At 35.6% G+C, this 26,003-nt stretch overlaps 1 protein-coding gene across 5 annotated transcripts in view; it reads right to left on the reverse strand.

Moving 5' to 3' along the window:
* Window positions 1-5,886: 5,886 nt before the first annotated feature.
* Window positions 5,887-26,003, reverse strand: part of LOC150107782 (eukaryotic translation initiation factor 4 gamma 3-like) — a 949,069-nt gene continuing 928,952 nt past the window's right edge. For all 5 annotated transcript variants that reach the window (XM_090392049.1, XM_090392050.1, XM_090392046.1 and 2 more), the window contains exon 32: window positions 5,887-6,605. In XM_090392049.1, the coding sequence (XP_090248175.1) occupies window positions 6,421-6,605 (185 nt within the window). In that variant the 3' untranslated portion in view covers window positions 5,887-6,420. The remainder of the gene's footprint in view (window positions 6,606-26,003) is intronic.

Below are 26,003 nucleotides of genomic sequence, written 5' to 3' on the forward strand. Positions count from 1 at the left end.
GGGGTAGAGCACTCTGGCACCTTGCCCCCCCCCCCCCCCAACTCGGGAAAACAAAGTACAGCCCTGCACTCAGCAAATTTCTTCTCATTGCTATGAAATCCGTGCACAGTAGTTCTGGTGTCATCAAAGCTTCATACAATGGAACTGCAATGTCCTTATCTGTACTGGTCACTATCTTGGATTCTACTATTTCAAGAGGAGACCCACACCCCCTTTCTACTGATTGAATTTTAGGTAATCTATACTGAGGCAGAGATCACCTGTAATGTGAGGCCCTAAGCTGTAGCTTGTCTATCTTATGCATAAAATGGCCTTAGTTTTACCTAGATAATATGCAGTCTTCCATCTCTCAATCACAAAGTTCAAAATATGAATTTAGACAGTCTTTGATCAAGTGACAGCAAACTGGCTCTCCAACTAACATTCTGGTTGTGGGTTTGCATTTCTCCACATGCATGGATGTTTGTGAATATCTTTGGGTTGCAGATGAATTTCATTACCTGGTGCGATACCACCACCCTGCTTACTGTAGGCCTGGTTAACTCTTAGCCCATCCAAAGTACCAATATTAGCATATTATAGTTTTATCTTTTGTGAACAGCATTCATATTAAACATAAATAAATAAAAACTATATTAAACTGGCTCATTCAGTTGCCACTTTTACAGCTTATTCAAATTCTCCTGAAGAGCCAATACATTTGCACTATCCCCAGTAATGCATAGTCTTCAGCTGAATATCTGAGTGCAGTTCAGTTACTGACATAAAGAATGGACAGTAATGGAACCCTATTTGTATCCTTCCTCCTCCATGATACTGATATTTAAACAACTCTGGTATCTAAACCAGTTTAGTGCAACAACCAAAATGTGGACACTTGTCAAATGCTTTACAAAATTCAGAAAAATCACAGTACAGTATGGTCATTCCCCCCTCACTGCCTACTCTTTCATCATGAGGGATTAGATTATTATTACTTCAATAAACTAATCACTTTTATAAAAAGTGATTCTAATATTCAAATTTCTTTTTCTGCTCCCATTCATGGCTTAAGCCATTACATATTTCATGAAACAGCTTTCCATCTATTTCTTTGTATCTTTTCCATTAACTTCATTTCCATTTGAAATACCCGTGTTAAAAGGTACATTTAGGCAATTCTTCATTTTAACCAATGGTATTAAATTATAACATCAAAAATAAATAAAACAAATAAATATGATTTATTGAGCTACTGACATTTCATTGGATTTCAAGCTGCCTCCTGAAAGCATAAAATATGCCAATAATCAACAATTGTTGAAACATTTCAAGACAGTAATGGACAAAGGATTCCATATTCTGTCATGATAGCACACAGTAGACGGACTGTTCCAAAGAGTTTTGGTATGTTAATGCAGATGGTGAATACCAGACACAAAAATGTTTTGGGAAATTCTGGAGGAAAGAGCAAAGCTAATAATAATGGTAGGTACCAGGTAGATTCCTGTTCAGGGCATTGACTAATCATTACTAATACTATATTCCTAACAAAGGTATGCACAAATTCACACAGGGAGAAGATAAAAAAAGAAACATGGCTAGTCTTATTTAATATGCTAATGCAGATAGCACCATTCAATATTGCTATCAACAACATTCAAATTTTTCCTGTATACTTCATAATTCTGGTTCAGGTTACAAGAGTATACAGTGAATTTATACTGGAGGTGATCAACATTTAAGATAAACATTAATATCATATTGAAAAGAAATGCATTACAAAGAATTAAAGTTGAGCAGCTTTTAAAAGTGACTTGATTTAATGGCAAAATGTGAAGAAAATATTGATGGGTCCAGCAAGAGGGACATGTGATGAAGCTGTTTGAAAAGACAAAACAATCAGAACTTGGTAGGGATTTCAAGAAGTTAGAGATGCAGTCCTGGAAAAGAAGAAATCACATCGAAAATTCCTGGGAAGTAAGTTAGCAGATACACTAAGAAAATACAGAGCAAAATATAGTATAAGCAAGCTAGGCTGTGTTATTTAAGTAGTTAAAATCATCAGAAGAATACAGAAAATAAATATCACAAAGGAAACAAAATCAGAGATGATAAAGGTGAAAAAAACTGAAGATAAAGATATTTTAGATGCCTAGAGTAATTACTTTCAAAGATTAAATCAGATAAGCAGCTGGAGTAGATGATATCCAGAAATGCTCAAACATGGAGATAGAAATTCTATATTCCAGACAGATGACTGCAGTAGTGCTCTCAACACTTATCTATATAAAAAGGAACTAAACTGAAGGTGAGAATTACAAAGGAATTTCCCTACAGAGCATGCCAGGTAACATTTATGCAAGCATACTTACGAGGCTAAGAAAAATTGTGGAATGGAAATTTTGAAAAGAATTAACTGGGTTTTGAGCAAATATGAATTGTAAAGATCAGATTTAATTTTAAGATAAGCAGTCCAGAAATCAGAGGAATATAACAAGGAATCAGACCTGGAAAAGATAAGACACCCAGAGAAAAGTTGTTGAACAAGGTTATATTATATAGAGTAAACAGGACATTATACAGTACTATAATGTCCTGTTTACTCTATATTTAAGCTCTTCAACAGTAAGAATTGAAGGAACACAGGAAGATAGTATAATGCAAAATCAGGTATAACACAAGGATGCAGACTATCTTCACTCTTATTACTATATGGATTACATTAAGAAAGGGGTATGAAAAATTGAGATATTCAACCACTCTTTACTTTATGCAGATGATGTTATACTAATAAATAACTCTTGACTCTTTAGAATTCTTTATCTAAATCAAAAATTGCTACAACAGAATCAGCAATAGTAAAAAGAAAAGAGAACAGTATTTTCAATGGAGAAATTGTATAGGAAGTAAAATATTTTAGCAAAGATGGCAAATTAACTTATGGTGTAGATAAGAGAATAAGGAAAGCTGGTATGGTGGGGGAAGGGAGGGAGGGAGAGATGAATGATATTCTATGGAATAATACAGATAAGATTATTATATAGATAAGAGAATAAGGAAAGCTGGTATGGTGGGGGAAGGGAGGGAGGGAGAGATGAATGATATTCTATGGAATAATACAGAAATTAGTAAAGATTCCAAAAAATGCACAAGACAGAATTTTAAATGTGAGATATGAGTTAAAAATAGAAGTTATCAAAGACCAGAGATCACTGATATGTGAATTTTGAGATAAATTAGGTGCGGTCCATAGTTGGCATCAATGACAGAATTATATGCAGAAATTTTATCGGAAAAGGAAGCGACATCATGAACATTTACAAGAGCCAATCAAAGATGGAATGGTTAATTAAACAGAATGATTGAGGAAGGGTTAGCAAAAGAGTTATTTGATGACATGATGCTAAAGAGAAAGATAAGTGTGGATTAATTCACTTTGAAATGCCTAAGAAGAATAAAATATGACCTGATAATATTGAAGGCCTAACAAATAACACAATTTAGAGGAAAAGTGATGATAGAGAGATAGTAATTTAATCATGTGGTACTATCATAGTATTCCATATACACCAGCTCAGGCTACAAATCAGAAATTTGATGATGTGTGTTAACATTTGGAGAGTACTTCATTGCTAACGTAGATTCTAAAAATATCCACTCAGAAGCTACTCACATTAAACTAGTGATTCTTCAGCACTATTCTATGGACAAACTTCATCCTTTAACACACCCAAGAATGAATCATGTATCTTTTGCTTATGACTTAGCCTAGTCATAAGCAAAATTAATTCACAATAATCCTGTGTAAAGAAGTTTTAACAAGCAGTCAACTACTCCTGACTTGTAATGAAGGTAATGTATTTATTATTATTATTATTTTTTTTAATGTTGTAATGACAAATTTAATATATCTTTTAGGTCCACAGTGGGCTAAGTTGTAGGTGAAAGGTTTGATAAGTAGTTTAAAAGTGGTGTGAAAACTGCCATTTATTTAGCACATTGGTGAGCTTTAAATCCAGCCCAATATCAGCAGCTTAAAAATTTTTTGTTTCTGGAGTGATAAAAGTAAATACTGTTAAATAATAAAAATGAATTGGCAATTCCTGTTTGATTTTCTTAGCAATCTAAATCTACTTCACTACAAAATCTCTTTTTGCCTTTCTTCCTGAAGCACAATTTGCCACTGATGTTCACAAGTATTTCTTAACTGGTCCCCATGCCTTGGTGAACTTTCTTTTAAGTCTCAGATCTATCTGTATTTTGTACTATATAATGTCAAAGCCACTAGTACTTTTTTTTTTTACTCTTGATTTTCTGCCTCCCTTAATTTCACGAGATCACAGCTTATCTGCTATCATAGAATCTCTAGTGATGTGTGCATATATTTGTCATGTACTCGCACATCAGTGGTATTGGTATCAACATGGCCTGATTTTCCCAAGATCCATGTGTTCTGAATATGTTAAAGAAAATAATCCAAGTTTCATTAAATTAGCCTCTTCCACTGCCAACTAGTGACAACTCATCAGTTTGGTGTACTGATCTTTAGGCAAAGTAGTACACATTCTTCTTAAGGAGGTGGGAGAGGCCTCAGATATTCCTCCATGCACATGCACCCACTGACCTATATGTATGTTTATGCATGGAAGCACTTAAATTTTGAAGAATAAACATAATGGCAGGCTAATGAATATTAGCTTAGCTTGCAAAACAAAGATTATCAAGTCATTCCTATGGGAAAAAAGAGAATAAAAGAAATCCAGTCAGTTTTTTACTTTATTTAATTAATTATAAAAAGTAAATTCAAAGATTTATAGATAATTAGGCTCTTGAGGATCACCCACTGAACTATCAGATTTCATGTTTGAAAAAAAAAATTATATATACAGACCTTCTCAGAAGAGGCTGCTGATAACTCCAAAAGGAAGTTTCTCCTTTCCTCCTCAGATGGCAGACAGCTATGAATAGTCTTTGTTAACCATTTTTAAATTACATTAAATTAACATATCTGTTCATTTCTTCAAATATGTGCTATATGAAAAATACTAAAAATAAGGTTCCAGTTTGAGGCTTTTTTAGGCTCAGAATATCAAATGATTCATATCAGTTTACATATGTAACAGATGAGGGGGAAAAAAAAAACTTAGTTTCTTTCTTTTTCTTTTTTTTCATCTTACATAAATGTAAGAAAATAGTGCTTAATTCAGTTTCAGTACATATAAATTAACACCGAGATTTCACAACCAAATAATTTTGTTACAACATATGAATTATTGTTAAGGTTCCCATTTGGATTCTAAACACATATATATTAATATATATTTAAATTATAGCACGAGTATCCAAAGCAATAGTTCAAAATCTGCATGTGCAACTAAATAGCCAACAGCATTAAAAATGCAGCAGCAGTGCAATATACTAAGAGTTAAAGGATCACAAAACAAAAATCCAAAGTTGTACAAATTAAGTAGCAGTGATTCAGATAATTTCATTTTATACAAATTAAAGGGGGAAAAAAGAGAAACAACCTTTTTTTTATCAATGTTTATGCGTTTAAAGTTTTTTATTTTATTTCATTATTTTTTTAAATTTCATACTGTCAGAAGAGCCAAAGCTATGTACAACGTATTGTCGACTGTAATGACATACGTAGAACAAGGCCCCAACCCCAGTTTCTTTAATTTTATTCATCTCAGCAGCAGTGACAGCTTCAAATGGTTCTTTGTAAACAGTTTTTCACAACTACTGTCAGAAATGGAATAAGCATTTGTATTAAAAATATAACGAGCCATAACAGTCCCTTTCTGACAAGGCAGAGCCAGTTGCTTTATAAACAGTGGAATAAATCTACAGTGCATCTTTGTGAACTGCTCTAACACACTGGTTCCTGCCTTATCTTTAACATCAGGTTTCAAAGCAACTTTATTTTCACATTTGACTGCTGTATACCCATGGAATAATTTACAGGTCCAACTTAAATAGTTCTACCTAAGCATCAATGTACACAACATAATAAAACCTCCGTGGGTTTTGTTAGTTTTATCCCATTACAAAGCATAATCTTCGTCTTAGTCACTTTTCTTCTAGTGTAATTTAAAATGTCACAAATACAGTTTTTAACGATCAAAGTGGAAAACTTCAAACATTTTTTTCAAACATAATGTCGTTATCGGCCAAAATTTTTCTATCCAAAACCACACAATTAACTGTTTGACAAAGGACATGGATGTTACACAAAGGACAGGACATGAGAGCACTGTATAACCGCACATTCAGCATAGTTATGAGCAACTCCTGAACAAAATTATCATTCTTAAAATCTTGCATCACTTTAAATGTTACTTCTGGAATTGTACCAGTTTAAGTCACTTTTAGCAGCACATTAATTAGTGTCCTTGGAGTCCAACTACAATAATTGTATTTAATATTCTGTAAATATCAGTTCTCATCTGATGATTCCTCATCAGCTTCTCTTAGCCAAGTAAAGAAAGGACAAACACAATGTAAGGCTACTCCTTTGCCTTCTTGTTCTGCTGGATCTGAACTTTTTTCCCATTGTTTAAATGCATCTTCTGATATTAAGTCTTCATCATAAAGGATGTCAAAGATATGCCGTAGTACTCCTAGAAAGCAGTAAATGTATTAAGTATCTACATCAAAACACCTTTAGATATTATTTTCATAATTTCATTGTTATGATAACTACAAAATAAAGGAATTCCACACACACACAAAAAAGAACGCCAGTATTTTAAAAATGCAAATTATTTTCAAACTAAACTGCTCGAGATGGAGAAAATTCAACAAAAATTTGAAGTTATCGATTCGCATGTGTTTACATGACAAATAGGAAGGTCAGGCATAATTAGAGAAATTTACTAACAAATTGAAGGGTAGTACTCTTTCTCCAACACCTGCTACTTTATGGACTGAATTGAACAACACTTACTGGACAGCATCTCTCTTATACTGTCTTTATGGAATTTTTTCCTTTATGGAACAAAATTTGCCAGAATCCACTGCTTCCTATACACTCTGATATTGTATAGGAAGATATTGTCTGAGACCTCTCCCACCTCCTTAAGGAGGTGGGAGAGGCCTCAGATACTCCTCCATGCACATGTATCCACTGACCTATATGTATGTTTATGCATGGAAGCACTTAAATTTTGAAGAATAAACATAATGGCAGGCTAATAAATATTAGTTTAACTTGCAAAACAAAGATTATCAAGTCATTCCTGTGGAAAAAAAGAGAATAAAAGAAATCCTGGCAAACTGTCTTTAACCCAAACAGCCCCCATTAGGGTTTGCAATAAACATGGTAGATGCAGAGCTTTCTTGTTTACTCGGGGGATAAGACCAAACTCATCTTGTTACTGTGGTAAAGATAAACTATACAACATATCACGGTTGACTACAAGTCCCATATAGGATCTCACAGAGCCTATATGGGACCTGTAACTGACTTTATAACTGTTTCGATAGATGCTGTTGTTTGGCTGTTGAACTTAGACATTCAATTTTAATTTTATGCTTAATTGTATATTTATATATATAACTATAGTGTTACCTCACATTACTGTATCCTTTTACACATCTCATATATATTTTATTGTCTTGTATGTCCTTCTTTTGTGTGTGCATGTCTGTGTTGTGGCATATGCATGTATCCTTCTTAGTCAAACGCTAAATAAATAAATAGAACAGGTACGTGAATATATCCTTGTGGTTTGGCATGGTTCCCTTACAGAACCCCCAAGATTCATCAACTGAATCCACCAGTTAATCCAGTTCACTCAAGGTAGAAGAAGATAATCAAATCGCCTTTGTCATGGTTTGGTTACATTAAATTCCACGAGATGGAACAGCTTGGACTTGCAGAACATGCCATCTCCATGAAACATCAACATGGAATCCTATGGAGAAAGATTAAGGTCCTTAAAAAAGGTAATTATCCTATAGAGTACTAATTCAAAGAGAATTGTGAAACTCTGCTTCTCTGTCCAAATCTGAACAGAAATACTGTCCAACCACAGATACAAGTAAATTCCATAATTTCTAAAATGAATGCTGATCACTGTGCAACACTAAAAGAAACGACAGATACAAGAACCTCAGTTGGCTCGGTGTTAAGAAGAGTCAATTCATGTTGAAGGGGAGAAAGAAATAAGGCGATACATGAATTGGTCACCAACATGCGAAATCATGTGCTTTATATGTAAAATTTTCCAACTGTTATACAACCAAAATAGTTACCAGTTTATAAAACTACAATATTCATAAAAGAGAAGTTAATTTTCCGACATGTAATAATAAACAACTCATCCTACAAAACAGATTGATTACCCTATTATCGGAATGGATTCTCCTTCTGACATGCAAAGACATGTCAAAAGGGGGGGGGGGGGGAAATAAGCTAATGCCTTTTATTCCCTTATAGGGAGTAGGCAAGGCCTTTTAACCCTATTTAGCTTTTGTACCGAGCAGGCAGTCTGTTCTCCACCAGTAGCCAATCAGAGATAGCTGGCCCAAGACTGGCAAACAAGTGCTGCCATCTCTTAGTACCTAATCATAAAAGGATATATTACTCTGAAATAATAGGGATTTGAATTTTTTGAGTTTACGAGACGAAAAACCCAAGTTTCTGGGAGAAAAAAACTCGCTTGACCGTGCCAGAGATCAACTAACTTGGGAACTGGTCGAAAATAGGCTTCAAAAAAGTTCCTCCAGTCAGCGACTAAACTTGAATTGAAGTATATCATTGGGTGGCCTAATGCAGAGGATGCAAGCACCACTTTCACTGTGCTACAGGCTCTGAAATTATCATTTCTTCACACATTCCATAGGCAATAGTTTTTTTTTTTTTAAATTAATTATTTGTCCTATGTTTATTTTGGTACAGTCAGAATCTCAATATATTTAGAACACACTACCTCCATATTATGTATGTGTAGCTTATGTTTTCATTGTTAAGTCTTGTAGTTTTGCTTCTACTTGTTTAATTTGAGTCATATTGAAGATGCCCTTGATACTAGGATGAAAATTCTATGCTAAATAAAAAATATTATGTAAGTATAAAATTTGTAGTGAGTTGTTAATTTATATGTGATGAGAATTTATTAGATTAATAAACCTGATGATAAAAGTATCAAGTATGGCATAATCATTTAAAAGAAACTGACAATGCCAAGAAGTGATCTACAAGACACCAGAAAACTCTTGAAGTAAATTTTCTTATCATATTTCAGATCATGCATCCTTAAGATCACCTGCATCCATAGGGTTATTTAAAGGATAAAAAAACACACATCAAAAGTGACTTCACTACAAGAGTTAAGTCAAATAAATATTTTACATTCCAGTTTCAGGATATTTATTACTGCTGTATTTTATTTTTTTCACCAATAAACAGTACATTTAAAATACTGGCATTCCTTTTTATAACTCCTGAAAGTTATTAAGTAACTACACAGACATTCAATAAATAATGCATTTTAAATATTCATAAAGCTTCTGACTTTAATATGATGAACTTTTTTTTTTTTTTTTTTTTTTTTACAATATACACTAAACATTAATTACTCCAGACACTGACATCAAAAACACTATGTTTTTTATGGAAATGCTATACAATATTTGCTTTCCTGGCAAGCACCAAAAAAAAGTGCTGGGGTAGTGGGAGTGGGGGAGGAAGTACAATAATCCTAGATATCCCACCATCCACCTGGTTGCTTTAGATTATGATCAAGCATCAGAAGCTAGGAAGTGAGTGTATTATGTCAGTTTTGCTTCCACTACATTTTGGTTTAAATTAAAAGCCAAAAGCCACTAAGGAAAAATAAACAGTTTCTATAATTTTTGTGGTACTAAATACTTGTGCTCCAGAACCCTGTCCTTCACTGTCTCTTCAAGCTGTCATCTATCCCACAGCCTGAAAGCAAGTTTTTGCCCATCCTATTCCCAAAAAAGGAAGATAAAAGTCAGCCATCAACTATCATCTCATTGCTCTGACATCAATAGTACTCTTTGCAGTTTGATTATTTGCAAAATAAAAAACCAAAACAAAACTGAGTTTCCAAGGCAAAACTCAGATTTTTTCATCACTGTATAGGACTATGAACTGAAAGCAACTTAACTGGTCTCATACAGAGATCACTGTCCTCACATGAGAGGAGTATAATACAGAATTATAAGAGACACACCATGAAAGCTTTCAGAAATAGCAAGGATGGAGGGCTTAGAAAGAAAGAAGATTAATCTTGCTTAAGAAAAAGTCGATAAGGATAAGTAGAGCTATTACACAACAAGGTAAAAAAAGTGTCCTTTATACATTTTTGTAACTGAGAAATTAAGAAATTTATAAAAGTATAGCAGCTGTATATATGTAGAATATAAAACACAAGTTGAAAAAGTGATAATCTGGTAAAGGACAAATGAGAATATGAGAAAAGGCTAGTGAAGCAAGGAAAAGGAAGCCCTAAGGAGCCCTTCATATGATGTGGGTAGCAAGAGGTAAATAAAATATTGCAGGGCAATATAGTGGAAGTGATCACTTTGATAAAGCATTTCACAGTGGTCAAACAGTATTTCTAGAACAGGAGGAAGAGTTGTCGTACTGGAAGTGATAGCACTTGACATGTTCAAAATATTAAATAATCTAGATGTCGATAAGCAGTGAGTCTGGATGAGATTGTGTGGAATGTTGAGTCTTGCTCTTGAAGAATACCAGTAAACTGTAAGGTAAAATAGTGCAATTTCAAAAAGGTAGTATAACAGTAGATACACTGAATTAAGTTTGTATTTCTGGATTAGGTGACTAAGGTTTTTAGAGAAGCTGGTTAAAACTAGGATACAGTGTTGAGTGGAGAAAAAGAAATGTGATTCTCTATGAGAACCAGTTTGTTAAGGGATAGTCATGTTTTAGTAATCCAGTTTATGCTATCGAATAGAATAAAAGAAGCAAATGATAAAGGAGATATACAATTGATGGACTTTGAAAATGTTGCGCAGATCAATTCGTGACAAAATGGTGCTTAACTGTGACAAATCAGACTTAGATAGTACATTAGTAGACTGAATAGAGAAATGGTTGTGTGTGTGTGAGAGAGAGAGAAGAATGTCAAAAAAGACTAAGTAGAATACCAAGGCCATGCACGTAATTGAACGATTTGGGATTTTTATGGTGCAAGGATAGCAAAGGTCATACTGTGCCTGGACACAAGTTACAACACAGCAGTACACAAAGGTATTGGTAGGTAAATAGTGAATAGTATAAAATATGTGCAAAGTCTAGTATTTACAATGTGACATCTACATATATACAAATCCATAATCAAATGTTTTTAATAAATTAATGATTTTTAAAAATCTAAAAATGTCTGAGTTTGATGACATCTGGCTGAGTGAATAGAGCTCAGGTTTCAGTGCCAGCGACAAGCACTACCAGTACTTGTCAGGCTTAATCTCATGTAATTTGTTCATCAGTGCATGAGTATTGCCACTGTGCAATTAACTTTGATATTATAACCCGTGTGTAGTCAGTATAAGGGACCAATAAACAGTTGGTCGAGAGCAGCTGCATCTGCAATGTCATTTTCCTTAATTCCAATGGGCGTGGGAATGCAACACAACCGAATGCCGAAATTAAGGGTCTTTATTTTGTGCAAGAGTTGAAGTATTTCACTGAGCACTGGATGTGAATTATACACCAGAGAGGAGATAGCTTGTAAAGAACTCAAAGAGTCTATATAAATTTACACTTCTGTAGAGTTTTCTTTGATATGCACCAGTGCAAGCTGAATGGCACGTAATTCTGCTGCATAGTTATTGCAATCTGATTGGATCTGGTTAGAGAACACAGCCAACAGAGATCTCTGATCTTGAACCATCACTATAGATGGACAAGACATCAGATTGGGCTGCTCTGTGTGCATTAAACAATTGACAGTACACAGATAAGGGTGTATGAGACTTCTCTAGATAACAAGATATATATATATAGCATCTTAAATGTGCTAAAAAGGATGGACAGCAGTCTGTTGTGTGTGATACAGGATCTCCCAACATAGAGAAAAGAGACTAGACCATGTACAGTGATTTGGAAGGAGTTTTATTAAGAGACATATTTTCATCTAAGTGATAAAGGGGGTTCGTTTGATTCAACATAAAGGCTTTGAAAAAGTGAATCTGTGAAAATCACTGGCAGCTAATCAGATACCTTGATGATGGACTGGGTCCAACCACCGAAGCATGCTCTCCCTTACAGAACTGTCAACCTGGGATCAATAATCAAGCCTTCAACAAGCAAGGAACATCAATCAGCACCCCATCCAGCAGAGAAAAAAAGTCAGGAGGACGTCCAATGCTTTTTTTTTTTTTTTGCACTTATGTTGAAGATGATGAATGTGTATGAAGAAAATGAGCCTTCTATCATGATTTATTATTACTTAAAACCTGTATATTAATAGTTTTAGAGAGCTATTCAGTTGGTTGCTAATAATGCAAGGCTGAGAAAATTAACGAGTCTGATGTGGTGTAATAATAAATTTAGTTTAATCCTTTATTCAAGTGTAAGCAAACAAAGTTTGCGCCTGAAAATATCTTCAGGACTGGGGTAAAGTGGTACATCCCTTGGCAACGCGTAGCAAAGGTGGATCAAGCTCTCATCACTCCTTGTCTCAGTATCTCCCATAATGCAAAGCACATCTACTTGCTGACATGTGTACTGCTACGCATTAAGAGAAGGGCCACCACTCAGACCGGTTTCGACTTTTATTGAGGTCTCGCCAGTGGGAAGATGACCCAGAGTGGTGATACTAAGATAGAAGATAGCTTCTGTCTTAGTATGTATGAGCAAAATCCCAATTTTTGTCAGCCCATGTGTGCATGAAAAATATTTTGTGTGCAATTTTCCAGTCCAAGGTTTAATGTGTGTGGTAGCCTGTGCATGTTGTTCTTTGATGCTGGCATTTCAACAAGTTGGTTCAGCTACTCAAATTTAAATGAATTTGTAGTTCTTTACTGCTTTAACTTCAACAGTGACAATTTGAGGATTTAACACACTAAAACTGCTAATGTAATATTTCTCATATCAAAGCTGCCCTTTATTTAGCTATAACCTATAAAACTGTGAACACTAAATTATTAAATCCATATATCTAGAAAAATATATCACAGTTTGCACAAATTCAAGTGACTTACTGTCTACAGAGTAGACAATCTAAACTAGTGTGCATTAAACTCTTGTTGACATCAACTTTGCCCACATGACACAGGCTTAAAGTAACTAATTAGAGTGTATTAAGTCAGAACGGATTCAAATAATATTGGAGGGGAGACATTGGAGAAAGTACTAAATAAAATAAGTGAAAAGTATGTTTTATCATATAACTTGAATTTTGAACATATCACATAATAAGTTCAAAAATTATTGGTTATGAGGGTAGGATGAGGAAGCATAAACTGCAGAGTCTGGTATACAGGAAAAGTAGAAATAATATAACTGAGATATACAAGTTCCTGGCCAGATATACTCAGCATATTGCACAGATATTGGATCGATTTTCCAAAAGTAAAAGGACTGAAGGAATAAGAAGTTATCCTTAGATACTAAATAAAACTCTAGTAAGAAGGTATGAGGATTCTGAATGAATTTAAAATATGGTATGGCAGGCACTGAAGCATTTAGGATGTACCACCGTGTCTTTGTTATTATAACCACACACCTCTGTGGAGATGGGTTTAATGATATTAGCTACATTTTCACGAACACAAAACTTTAAGGAAAAAGAGATTAGTAGTGTTTGGGAGTTAGTTGATAGAAATATTTGATAACATAACCCACTAACAGTTGAGGATCTAAATAGCAGAGTAGGAAATGATTGTCAAACATACAAAAATATTTTGGGAAAATTTGGAGAAAAGAGCAAAGCTAATAATAATGAAAAATACCTGTTCGATTTCTGCTCAGCACATGGACTGGTTATTACTAATACCATGTTCCAACATAAAAATGTGCACAAATTCACATGGAGAGAAGAGGCAAGGAATAAAAAAGTCTCGCTGACTGTGTTATAGTTGATAGTGATGTTTTCTCCGTGGTGCAGGACACCAGAGTGTACAGAGGATTTGAAATTGGAAGTGATCACTATTTAGTCTTGAGCAGGATAAAATTGAATTTCATATTGAAAAGAATAACATTTAAGAAAGTTTTAAAGCGAATAAAAGTTGAGCACCTCTCAGATGTGAACTGTAGACTAAAATATACAAAGATTATTGAAGAAAAAATGAAAGAATTTGAGAACAGGAACCAAATCTTGGAGATTCAGTGGAAAGCCTTGAAGAAAACCCTGACTGGTTCTGCTAGAGAGACATGTGGTGAAATTGTCTGCAAGGATAGAAAAATTGGAACTCCATGGTGGACACAGGAAGTTAAAGAGGCAGTGAAGGAAAAGAAGAAAGCATATCAAAAGTTGCTGGCAAATAAGTTAGCTTGTGCTCTTAGACAATACAGAGACAAATGTAAGAAAGCTAAACACTGTGTAAAATTAGCTAAACAAAAGTCATGGGAGGACTTTGGCAAGAATATAGAAAATAAATATCAAGAAGGTGGCAAAATATTCTGGAGGTTGTTGAAGAAGCTTAGGAATTGAGGAAAGAGTGCTGTAAAAGGAGTTAGAGATGATAAAGGTGACATAAAAACGGGAGAAAAAGATATCCTTGAAGTATGGAGTAATTACTTCGAAAAATTGCTAAATGAAACAAGCACTGATAGCACAGTGGTAAAAAACACTCAACAGACATACAGTCAGGAATACATATCCATACTTGAAGTAGAAAAAGCCATCAAAGGCTTGAAATGTCGAAAGGCAGGCAGGAGTAGATGATATTCGACCAGAAATGCTGAAGTATGGTGGTATAAAAGTCTTACAGTGGTTGCACTGCATAGTTCAGAAAGCCTGGACAGAGGGACGAATTCCCGATGATTGGAGTAGAGCTCTCATAGTACCCATATATAAAAAGGGAAATAAAACTGAATGTGAGAATTACAGAGGTATTTCCCTACTGAGTGTTCCCGGCAAGATATATGCAAGTATAATTGAGAAACGGTTGAGAAGAATTGTGGAAGAAAAGCTTGGTAAAGAACAAGTTGGATTCAGGCCAAACAGAGGCTGTCAGGATCAGATCATCACTTTACGACAAATAGTTGAGAAAGCATGGGAATATAACAAACATCGATATTTAAGTTTTGTCGATCTGGAAAAGGCATACGACAAGGTGCCAAGAGAGAAGCTATTCAATATGCTACCGTCATATGATGTCAAGAGCATTATATCAAGCAATACTTGATATTTATTTGCACTGTAAGTCAAGTTAGAATTGACGGAAGTATGGGAAGATGGTTTAATGTTAAATCTGGTTGAGACAAGGATGTACATTATCCCCTCTGTTCTTTATTATCTATATGGATCACATTATGAAAGAAAGTGGTATTAAACATGATATCAGAATTGGAGATGTTAATGTCAGCTCTTTGCTTTATGCGAACGATGTTATACTTCTAAATAAATCTTCTACAAATTTGCAAGATTCCCTGACTAAATTGAATAACTGTTGCAATAGATATGGTATGAAGGTCAGCAATAAAAAGACAAAGACAATGAAAATAGGCAGAATCATTGAAAATGTCAACTGTGTTGTGAATGGAGAACCTGTGGAACAAGTAAAACATTTCAGCTACTTAGGCACAATTTTTACTGAAGATGGTAAATTAAATATGGAAATTATCAACAAAGCGGGTATGGTAGGTAGTCAATTGAATAAATTCATATGGAATAAGAGAGAAATTTGTCAGAACATTAAATTAGCTGTATAAAAGACAGTGTTCAAACCAGTTTTAACTTATGGATCTGAGAGTTGGGTCAGAAGTAAAACATTTGACCAAAGACTAGAGACCGCAGATATGAGCGTCCTGAGAAAGATTAGAGGCATGAACAGATGGCATCAATGGCAATATCATATTAAAAATGAGTATATTAGGAAAGAACTTGACATTGTCAGCATCCAGGAATGCGTTATCAGATCTAATTTCAGGTGGTACGGTCACTTAAACAGAATGGGTGAGGAAAGATTAGCAAAACAAGTGTCCAAGATATAGATGGATTGATGCAGTACAAAGTGCCTTAGAATATAGAAATATAAGATCTGATAACATCAGTCGGTTACTTGACAAGTAACAGACTGATTTGGAGGAAATTTGTAGATAGGAAGTGTTAGTAATATATATGGAATAAGTATTACTAACATAACATCCGTTAGTGTGAGGAGAATGAATAGGTTTTAAATGGATGACCAAGGAAAAACAAATAGGAACTGTTAATCAAGAAGAGGTTATGACAGAGGTATGAAAAGCGAGGTGGAGAGCACTTGGATTGGTTGAGAGTAAGGTTCAAACTAGGAAGGTGATAAGAGATTAGCAAAGTGAACTTTGTTGATTAAGGGATAACTGCATGTTATTCATTATTCTAATACAGTTACACATAGGCACAGCTGAAAAAATGATTTAATTAACATAGATAAAAGACAAATATTTGAATTCATGTATCATCATCAATGTAATACAGTTGGAAATTAAAAAAATTAAATAACAATGAAGATATATGGAGAATGGAGTCTTTTTGCAGTCACAAGGCAGCTAATTCATTTGCTCCTGATACTATTAAAATTAAACAAATAACTTCATTACTTTGTAATCAAGTAAAACTTTCTGCAAGGTAAATTTTGTAAAGTGTGCTAACAATAGACCCCCCCCCCCCCTTCTTTAAAGTTCTGATGGGATATTTTCAATTCCTGCTGTTCATAATGTTTTTGAACAGCAGGAATTGATAAAGAGAACAAAATTTAGAGAAAATTGGGACAATTTTCTCTAATATTGTTGGCCCAAGCTATCATTACACTTGAATAATTATACCATCTTTTCAATTTTTCATGATCAGTAATATGTGTGCCATTCTTATCCTCAAATATCCAGCTCTTACAAGCAAAAGGCTTTGTTAATTATATAGTATGCTGCTTTATGGTTACGCTTTCTATATCCATTTTATCCAACAATGTCATTTTCACAATCATTTCTCCTCCTACTGGCCACAAAGCAAAAAAATTCCTTAGGATTTTCTTTGGATCTCAGGGCCAATCTCTTCTCATATTCCAGTTTTGCCTTCCTTGCCATACTAGCCTGAGTCTTGCTATTGCTGTTAATAAATATTTCTTCACAAGTTCCTAAGCACTGATGATATCTCACCCTTCCATTTCCTCCCTCCATGGAACTGCCCCAAGTTGATATCTAAGACTATTATAATCATTTGCTTTATAATTCCACATGCATTCCTTTATCTTTGATACTCTTGCATGTCTATTCATCTTCCATGTCAAAACCACATGGTCACACTCTCCAACTGGGAGCAAAGATGCCATCACAGTTATAATCAGTTCTCCTGATGCTATCAGAAGATTTACCAAATCTAAAACTCTTGAACCTCATCTTCCTCCTTCTACATGCTGCTTAAGACATTTGTCCCTCAAGAATTCCAGAAATTCCATTCCCTTATTATTACATGCGGTTTCCTCTTCTCAATTTATACTGCTGCAGTTAAAATCTCCTATAACAATCATTCTTCTTGCACTTGCCATGCTCAACTGCTTGAACATCTGCTCTTCACTCTCTATGCTCCCTGACATATAGCAATACCTCACTAAATATCCTGTCCTGCCCACCTCTACCTCACACCATATGCTTTCAAGACTATTAGTGCCATTGCCCTCCAAATGCTCCAACTCTGAGAGGACATAAGTTATCATAAGCAGTACTCCACCACTGCATTTTCCCTTCCTATCCTGTCAGAAAATGCTATACCCTGCTACTTCTATTCCTGCCAATAATTCTTGTAGAAAGGCTTAGACGTTGGTTATACATGCTTATTAAATAACTTAAGGAATTTACAACGTACAAAGGATATAAATTAAATTAAACTTTAATCTACATTTCCAATATTTCAGCAACGTCACATTGCCATCTTCACAGGAACTTAAAATAAAGACACGTGCAAGCAGGCACTACATACAGTAAATGAGGACAAAGCAGGAAGCCATTGTTTCTCCTAAAAGTCCTGATAGTGCCCCCTAGTGGGCTGTATTCTTGGTATTATTGTAGGTATTCTTGACCGTTGGGAAGAAGGTCTTCAATGTAAGTCTCCCAAATTTGGGACAGTCTCATGCAACCAAATTTGTTGAGGTTTGGCATGTGTCTTAGGGTTGAGGCTGATTCCAAGAATAGCCTTTCAAATTTGAATTTACTACGGTGTATTACCATGGCTTTCTTCCACCATATTCTGTAGCGTGTATCCAGAGCATGGTCTGCAAGACCAGAGTGGCTGTACTGGTGAAACCGGATGTAGTCCCTGTGTTCTGAAATTCTGATATTCGCTTTATGGAGACTTTTGAAGAGAAAGCCTTAAACTCTGCCTCACAAAAACCAACCATATGGCTTCGCTACATTGATGATGTGTTCGTTATTTGGCCACATGGCTCTGATACACTTCTCTCCTTCCTAACACACTTAAACAACCAACACCCCAGATTCAAGTTCACCCTGGTAAAAGAGAAAAACAACAGCCTCATTAGTCACCTGCCAGCATGATGGAACCTTGGTTTTCTCAGTTTATACAAAACCCACCCATACAGGCAGATACATTCACCAACAACCCCCCCCCCCCGACACACACACACACACACACACACACACACACACACACACACACACACACACACACACACACACACACACACACACACACACAACAATATGGAGTTATTAAGATACTATACAACAACAGGGCTAAACTTATCTGCTCAAATGACAATGAACTAAACCACATCCTCAACACTTTCTCAGCCAATGGCTAAGCTTCCTGCTTAGCCAATGGCTGAGAAAGTGTTGAGGATGTGGTTTAGTTCTCCCCTCAAAAAAATATTGAAATCAGTAACCCCTCCCGCATTAGGAAATGGTGATGGATTATTCTAAATCCATCACCATTCCCTACATCCGAGGCACCTCGAAAAAAATTACCAAAATCGTAAAAAAACATGATTTGACCTCGTGTTACAGACCATATAGAAAATTGGCGTCCCTTATCCGTTCCACTAAAGACCAACCACTTCCCCTAGACCTACCCGGTGTATACCAGGTCCCCTGCAGCTGTAAGTTGTCCTACTTTGGCCAAACAGGCAGGACAGCGAATATCAGAACACAAGGACTACATCCAGTTTCACCAGTACAGCCACTCTGTTCTTGCAGACCATGCTCTGGATACACGCCACGGTAATACACCGTACTAAATTCAAATTTGAAAGGCTAGTCATGGAATCAGCCCCTAAGAAACATGCCAAACCTCAACAAATTTGGGAGACTTATATCAGAACACCTTCAGCCCAACGGGCAAGAATACCTACATAGCTCGCTAGGAGGACACCATCAGGACTTTTAGGAGAAACAATAGCTTTCTGCTTCGTCCTCATTTACTGTGTGTAATGCCTGAGTGCACGTGTCTTTATTTTAAGTTCCTGTGAAGATGGCAACATGACGTTGCCAAAATATTGGGAATATAGATTAAAGTATAAATTAATTTATCTCCTTTGTACATTGTAAATTTCTTAAGTTATTTAATAAGCATTCCTGTCAGCATTTCATCTTCCATCAACCATGTCTCAGATATCTCAATAATCTTTGGCCAGGCTGATGTTTAAGTGCCACCAATTCATTTCCTTTATTCTGGATACTCCTGGCATTGGTATAAAGAATCAAGGCATTGTCACTTTTTTAATACCTATCATTATCTCTCCAGGCTCCACTGGATTCAGCAATAAATGATGTCTTCCCCCTTCTCCCAAACAATTATTCCCACCAGAGGCCACCCCTGTTACCATTCAACCTGATAATTCTCGTTTTCCTGCATTGACACACTGACATGTTTGGAGAACAGCATTTTCTATAGATGCCCATGTTCTTTTTCATTCAAAAGCAAGCCGTCTCTTGCATAGTTCCTTTCTGTCCTCAAATGACCTCTAAGCATCCACATATTCCAAGCCTCTCTTTCGAGACATTCTGGCTATTTTACTATTAATTATTGATGCTCTTCTCTGCATTATCATACCTAGGCCTATCTTTCCTCTCTTGGTCTTCTTCCATACAACCTCAAGCATGAACCAGATCTCTTGCTACCTGATTCACACTACCTCTCAAGTCATTTGGACCCACCATCACAATCGTCTCATCCACCCTTTCACCTCGCTTAATTGCCAGTCACACCATCTAGTATTCCTCCAGGCAGACGCTCCTCAGGCATTCTATCTTGCACACCACAGATCATCAAGTCCCTATACATCACTGCACCCCCCACCCTCTCTCTTCTTACACTTTCTTTCTTTGTACTTACCTACTACCCTCATTCCTCTTTTACTGGTTCCCCTCTTTTATCATTTCCATAACTCTCTCTCACTTCTACTCTGATTTGCTTTGCCTTCATTGTTTCCATTTGCCTAATCTCTTCTTTCACACTTCTAAACTCATTCCAGCAGCATTCCACTTCTTTCAGGATATCTCTCTCTCTCTCTCTCTCTCTGTGTGCTACTCTTGCTTGCCATTCACCCTCCAAATTACCACCATCTTCAAAAACTTCACAATGTTTCAAACTTACTAGACTCCCTACTTTTATTTTTTTATTTGAATTTTGCTCGTTATCCTCACCCTCAATCATGCTACTCAATCTCTCTCTCAGTTGGTACTCTCCCATTTCTGATGTAACGCTGCTGAGGTCTATTATACTAATGTCTAAATCATAAGATTCTTCCCATTTCCTACATATATGTACTTCCCTGATCTCTACCTGCCACATATCTAACTGCTGGGATGCACACATGCCATAAACACCACATACCACAAAACCCCGTAGCATGCTGTATAAAATGTAGTCCTTAAATGGGTGTGTGTGTGGGGGGTTACTTGGTGATAAGCCACTGGCAAACTGAGCTGTGGCTGCTGCCATTATTCAAACACTGCACAAAGAACTACGGCACTAAGAAACCACTAATACTGTAATATTATGTTCTTAAGTACAAATTACCCACAGATCATATGTTGTATCTAGCTTAGATTCCCCATAATTTAAAATAAAAAACTAATAAAAATAACGAAAACTTCATATATATACATATATATATATATATATATATATATATATATTTTTTTTTTTTTTTTTTTTTTTGTTGCTACCTCTTAACACATAAGACTCTAACCTTGCCCTCTGGTTTGCCAGAGGGTGAGGTCAGAGAATTATTTTTAAATTATTATTTTTTTTTTAGTTTTTAGTTTAATGAAACGGAACAGAGGTTTCAATTTTGTAATTATATTGCTATTAATGATACTGTTTATTTATTTATTGTTTTTTAAATTGTTGAGGTTGTTTTCTAATTTAATTTGGGCAACAATAAGTTTCTCTTTCCTTTTAAAAATCAACAAAGTACTCAAAACTGCCAGTACACTTCTCATTGATACTACTGTTTTTTGTTCTTAGGCTTATTATATTCATTATAATAGATTTAGTTTAATCCTTTATCCCAGTGAGAGCAAACAAAGTTTGCGCCTGAAAATATCTTCAGGACTAAATATAGTGTTGTACTATCTTATCCAGTAAGTAGTGCAACACCAAGGCAACTCGTGGCAAAGGTGGAGCAAGCTACCAGGCACTTCTAACCCAGTATCTCCCATAATGCAAAACACATTTCCTATGTGGATATGTATACTGTTATGCATTAAAGGGATTGGCCATCTACCCAGACTAGTTTCGACCTTTATTGAGGTCTCTTCAGTGGGAGCCAGGCCCAGAGCTGGAGATACCAGGCAGAAGCAGTAGCAAGTCATCTGTGCCTATGGGAGTTGCCAAAAGGTTTATCACCTTTTTTAAAAATTACTCTGGATTTAGAGAAAGATGTTGAAAATTTATTTATCACTAGGTTAGACTATAATAGATTTAGTTTAATCCTTTATCCCAGTGAGAGCAAACAAAGTTTGCACCTGAAAATATCTTCAGGACTAAATATAGTGTTGTACTATCTTATCCAGTAAGTAGTGCAACACCAAGGCAACTCGTGGCAAAGGTGGAGCAAGCTACCAGGCACTTCTAACCCAGTATCTCCCATAATGCAAAACACATTTCCTATGTGGATATGTATACTGTTATGCAACTTTGTTTGCTCTCACTGGGATAAAGGATTAAACTAAATCTATTATAGTCTAACCTAGTGATAAATAAATTTTCAACATCTTTCTCTAAATCCAGAGTAATTTTTAAAAAAGGTGATAAACCTTTTGGCAACTCCCATAGGCACAGATGACTTGCTACTGCTTCTGCCTGGTATCTCCAGCTCTGGGCCTGGCTCCCACTGAAGAGACCTCAATAAAGGTCGAAACTAGTCTGGGTAGATGGCCAATCCCTTTAATGCATAACAGTATACATATCCACATAGGAAATGTGTTTTGCATTATGGGAGATACTGGGTTAGAAGTGCCTGGTAGCTTGCTCCACCTTTGCCACGAGTTGCCTTGGTGTTGCACTACTTACTGGATAAGATAGTACAACACTATATTTAGTCCTGAAGATATTTTCAGGCGCAAACTTTGTTTGCTCTCACTGGGATAAAGGATTAAACTAAATCTATTATAGTCTAACCTAGTGATAAATAAATTTTCAACATCTTTCTCTAAATCCAGAGTAATTTTTAAAAAAGGTGATAAACCTTTTGGCAACTCCCATAGGCACAGATGACTTGCTACTGCTTCTGCCTGGTATCTCCAGCTCTGGGCCTGGCTCCCACTGAAGAGACCTCAATAAAGGTCGAAACTAGTCTGGGTAGATGGCCAATCCCTTTAATGCATAACAGTATACATATCCACATAGGAAATGTGTTTTGCATTATGGGAGATACTGGGTTAGAAGTGCCTGGTAGCTTGCTCCACCTTTGCCACGAGTTGCCTTGGTGTTGCACTACTTACTGGATAAGATAGTACAACACTATATATTTAGTCCTGAAGATATTTTCAGGCGCAAACTTTGTTTGCTCTCACTGGGATAAAGGATTAAACTAAATCTATTATAGTCTAACCTAGTGATAAATAAATTATTATATTCATGTTTATTACATAATTAATATTGTATTGGATTATATACTTATAATCCAATACAATATTTGTGCTATTTCATGTTTAAATTTATCCTTCCAAACACTTGGATCACTTTTCATGTTATTTTCAATTTTATACTGTTTTTTGGCTTCATCTTGATAAAAATCCTTTATTATGTAAAATTAAAGGAAGTTGAAGATTCTACAAAGAACTATTATCTCTCTCTTTCTCAAGAATATTTAGTATTTTCTTGTCAATATATCTTCCAAAAACAGCTTTTATTTGCAATTTTCTAAATTATTAGATTTATTAATCTAATTATCCAAGAATGGCTTGCTTGTTAGTTGTTTTATTATATGTGCATAAATTAACATGGGAACTAATCAAAAGAAGGCGGTTGGAAAAACAAAGAGATGTCAGAAGAGCCATCAAGCAGAACAAGGACAAGTTCTATACTAATAAATGTGAAGAAACAGAGTTCCAGATGAGAAGGCACAATTATAAAATGATGTTTTATTTAGTTTGTGACTTAAAGTACAAGTTTAAGCCTAAATTGAATGTTATCAAAGATAGGAATGGAGCATTACTAACAGAAGAGATGAAAATCAAAACCAGATGGAAAGAATACCGTGAGGAACTGTACAGCAGAGTGGATGAAGAAAATGTGGAGCCCTCTCATCAGGAAAATTTTGATTTGGAATCTCCTCCACTTAGGCATGAAGTTGAAAGAGCAGTTAAGCAGCTTAACATCAATAAGGCTCCAGGGAACAGAGGGATAAGAGTGTTTCATAGATTGATCACAAGGATATGGGAGACAGGATCGTGGCCTAGAGACTGGAAGAAGTCGGTTTCCATACCACTAAATAAGAAAGGTTATATGAAGGCGTGCAAGAATTATAGAACTATTAGTTTAATATCTCATGCAAGCAAAATTTTATTGAAGATCATGCTAAATAGGATTGAGTCCAAAGTTGAGGCAGAGATGCCTGAGGAACAAGCAGATTTTAAGAAAGGTAAGGGCACCAGAGATCAGATCCTTTGCCTTAGACAGATCATAGAAAAATATAAAGAATTCAGACTCCCTCTGGTAATGCGTTTCTTAGACTACTCTAAAGCTTTTGACTGTGTTGAGCATGTGAAACTGTGAGAAGTAATGAAAAGAATGGGTTTTCCTCAACACACTATCAGGTTGATAGCCAACTTGTATAGGGAGCAAGAAGCCACGGTAAGAACAGGTGTTGGATTGACTGACTGGCTTCAAGTTGGAAAAGGAGTTAGGCAAGGATGTTTACTTTCTCCTCACTCGTTTAGTATATATGTGGAGGACATCATGCGTGCAGCATTGGATGAGCTCAGAAAACGAATTAGGATAGGAGGTAGATTGATCAGTAATCTGAGGAACTGATGATACAGTACTCCTTTGTAATGACATGGAAGAACTAGGACTAATTCTTGACAAAGTTAACAAGATCAGTAATAACAGAGAACTTCAACTCAATCCTAGCAAGACAGAGATTATGGTTCTCAAAGGAAATACAAACAGAGAGGCTCTTGAGAAACAAGTGCACCTAAATGGAGAAAGAATTGAGGAAGTCAGCAAGTTTGAGTACTTGGGATCCATTATTAATGTGAAGAATTGCTGTTCAGAAGATGTCAGAAAAAGATTAGGAATGGCTAAAACAACAGTCAGAGACCTGTGTAAAATCTGGAGGGAACAAAGTTGAGGATTTTGGATGCAGTTGTTTTTCCAACAGCAACTTATGGATGTGAAACTTGGAACCTAAAGAAGTCAGATAAGAAATGGATATCTGCTTTTGAGATGTGGTGTTACAGAAGGCTGTTGAGGATATCATATACTGAAAGTCGTACAAATGAATGAGTGTTAGAAAAGATCAGTAGAACTTTAAGGCTCCTTAAGGATATTGACAGAAGAAAGTTAAAATATTTTGGACACATAGGAAGGATGGAAGGGGTAGACCATCAATGAGATGGATGGATGTGTGTGTGGCGTGACTGATCTTCAGAGAGTTGAGGCTGCCAGAAAAGCAAACAACAGGACTACACAGCAAGGCCTGGTGTGGCAAATCAGCGAGCATCGGAGTGACCATATGGAATCTGTAGATGCCCAGTGAACACAGAGAGAGTACATAAATTATGAGACACATTTCTTCACATTTCAATAAAACTGTTGGCATCAACAGGCATTTAAAAAAAATCATGAAGGACTTCTCTGTTATAATGAATTATTTGATATAACCACCTATACTTTTCTACTATATTTGTACAACTTGTTGCCATGTGCATCCATCATTTTTTTTTTTTTATTTTTTATTTTTATTCTTGGTGACTTGTGAACAAAGGCTCTCCACCCAACTTGGCCTCTTGTTCTTTCTTTCAGCAATTGTAAGTTCAAATTGATAAGTTCTTTTATGTTGTCTATCCAATTCTTTTGCAGTCTTCTTCTCAATCCCCCCAATCTTCCTCAACATAACTGCCTTTTCCAATGATTCACAGCACACATAATCTGCCCAAAGTACACCAACTTCTGTTTAGTGATATTCTGTCTTTATACTATCTAAAACCTCATTATTGGTCATTCCTGCAGTCCATAGGACTCTTAATAGTCTCCTCCATGTCTATAATTCAAACGCAACAATTAGCTTTCTGTCTTTCTTCTTAATAATCCAGCTTTCATAGACGAAAATCAGTACTGGAAATACCACGACTTTGACAATTCTAACTTTTGTGGCCTTACTCAAACCTATATCTTTCATAATATTTGTCA

Source organism: Typopeltis vanoorti, chromosome 4 (assembly GCF_054136105.1).
Source record: "Typopeltis vanoorti isolate ZY-2024b chromosome 4, IOZ_Tvanoo_1.0, whole genome shotgun sequence".
NCBI lineage: Eukaryota > Metazoa > Arthropoda > Arachnida > Uropygi > Thelyphonidae > Typopeltis > Typopeltis vanoorti.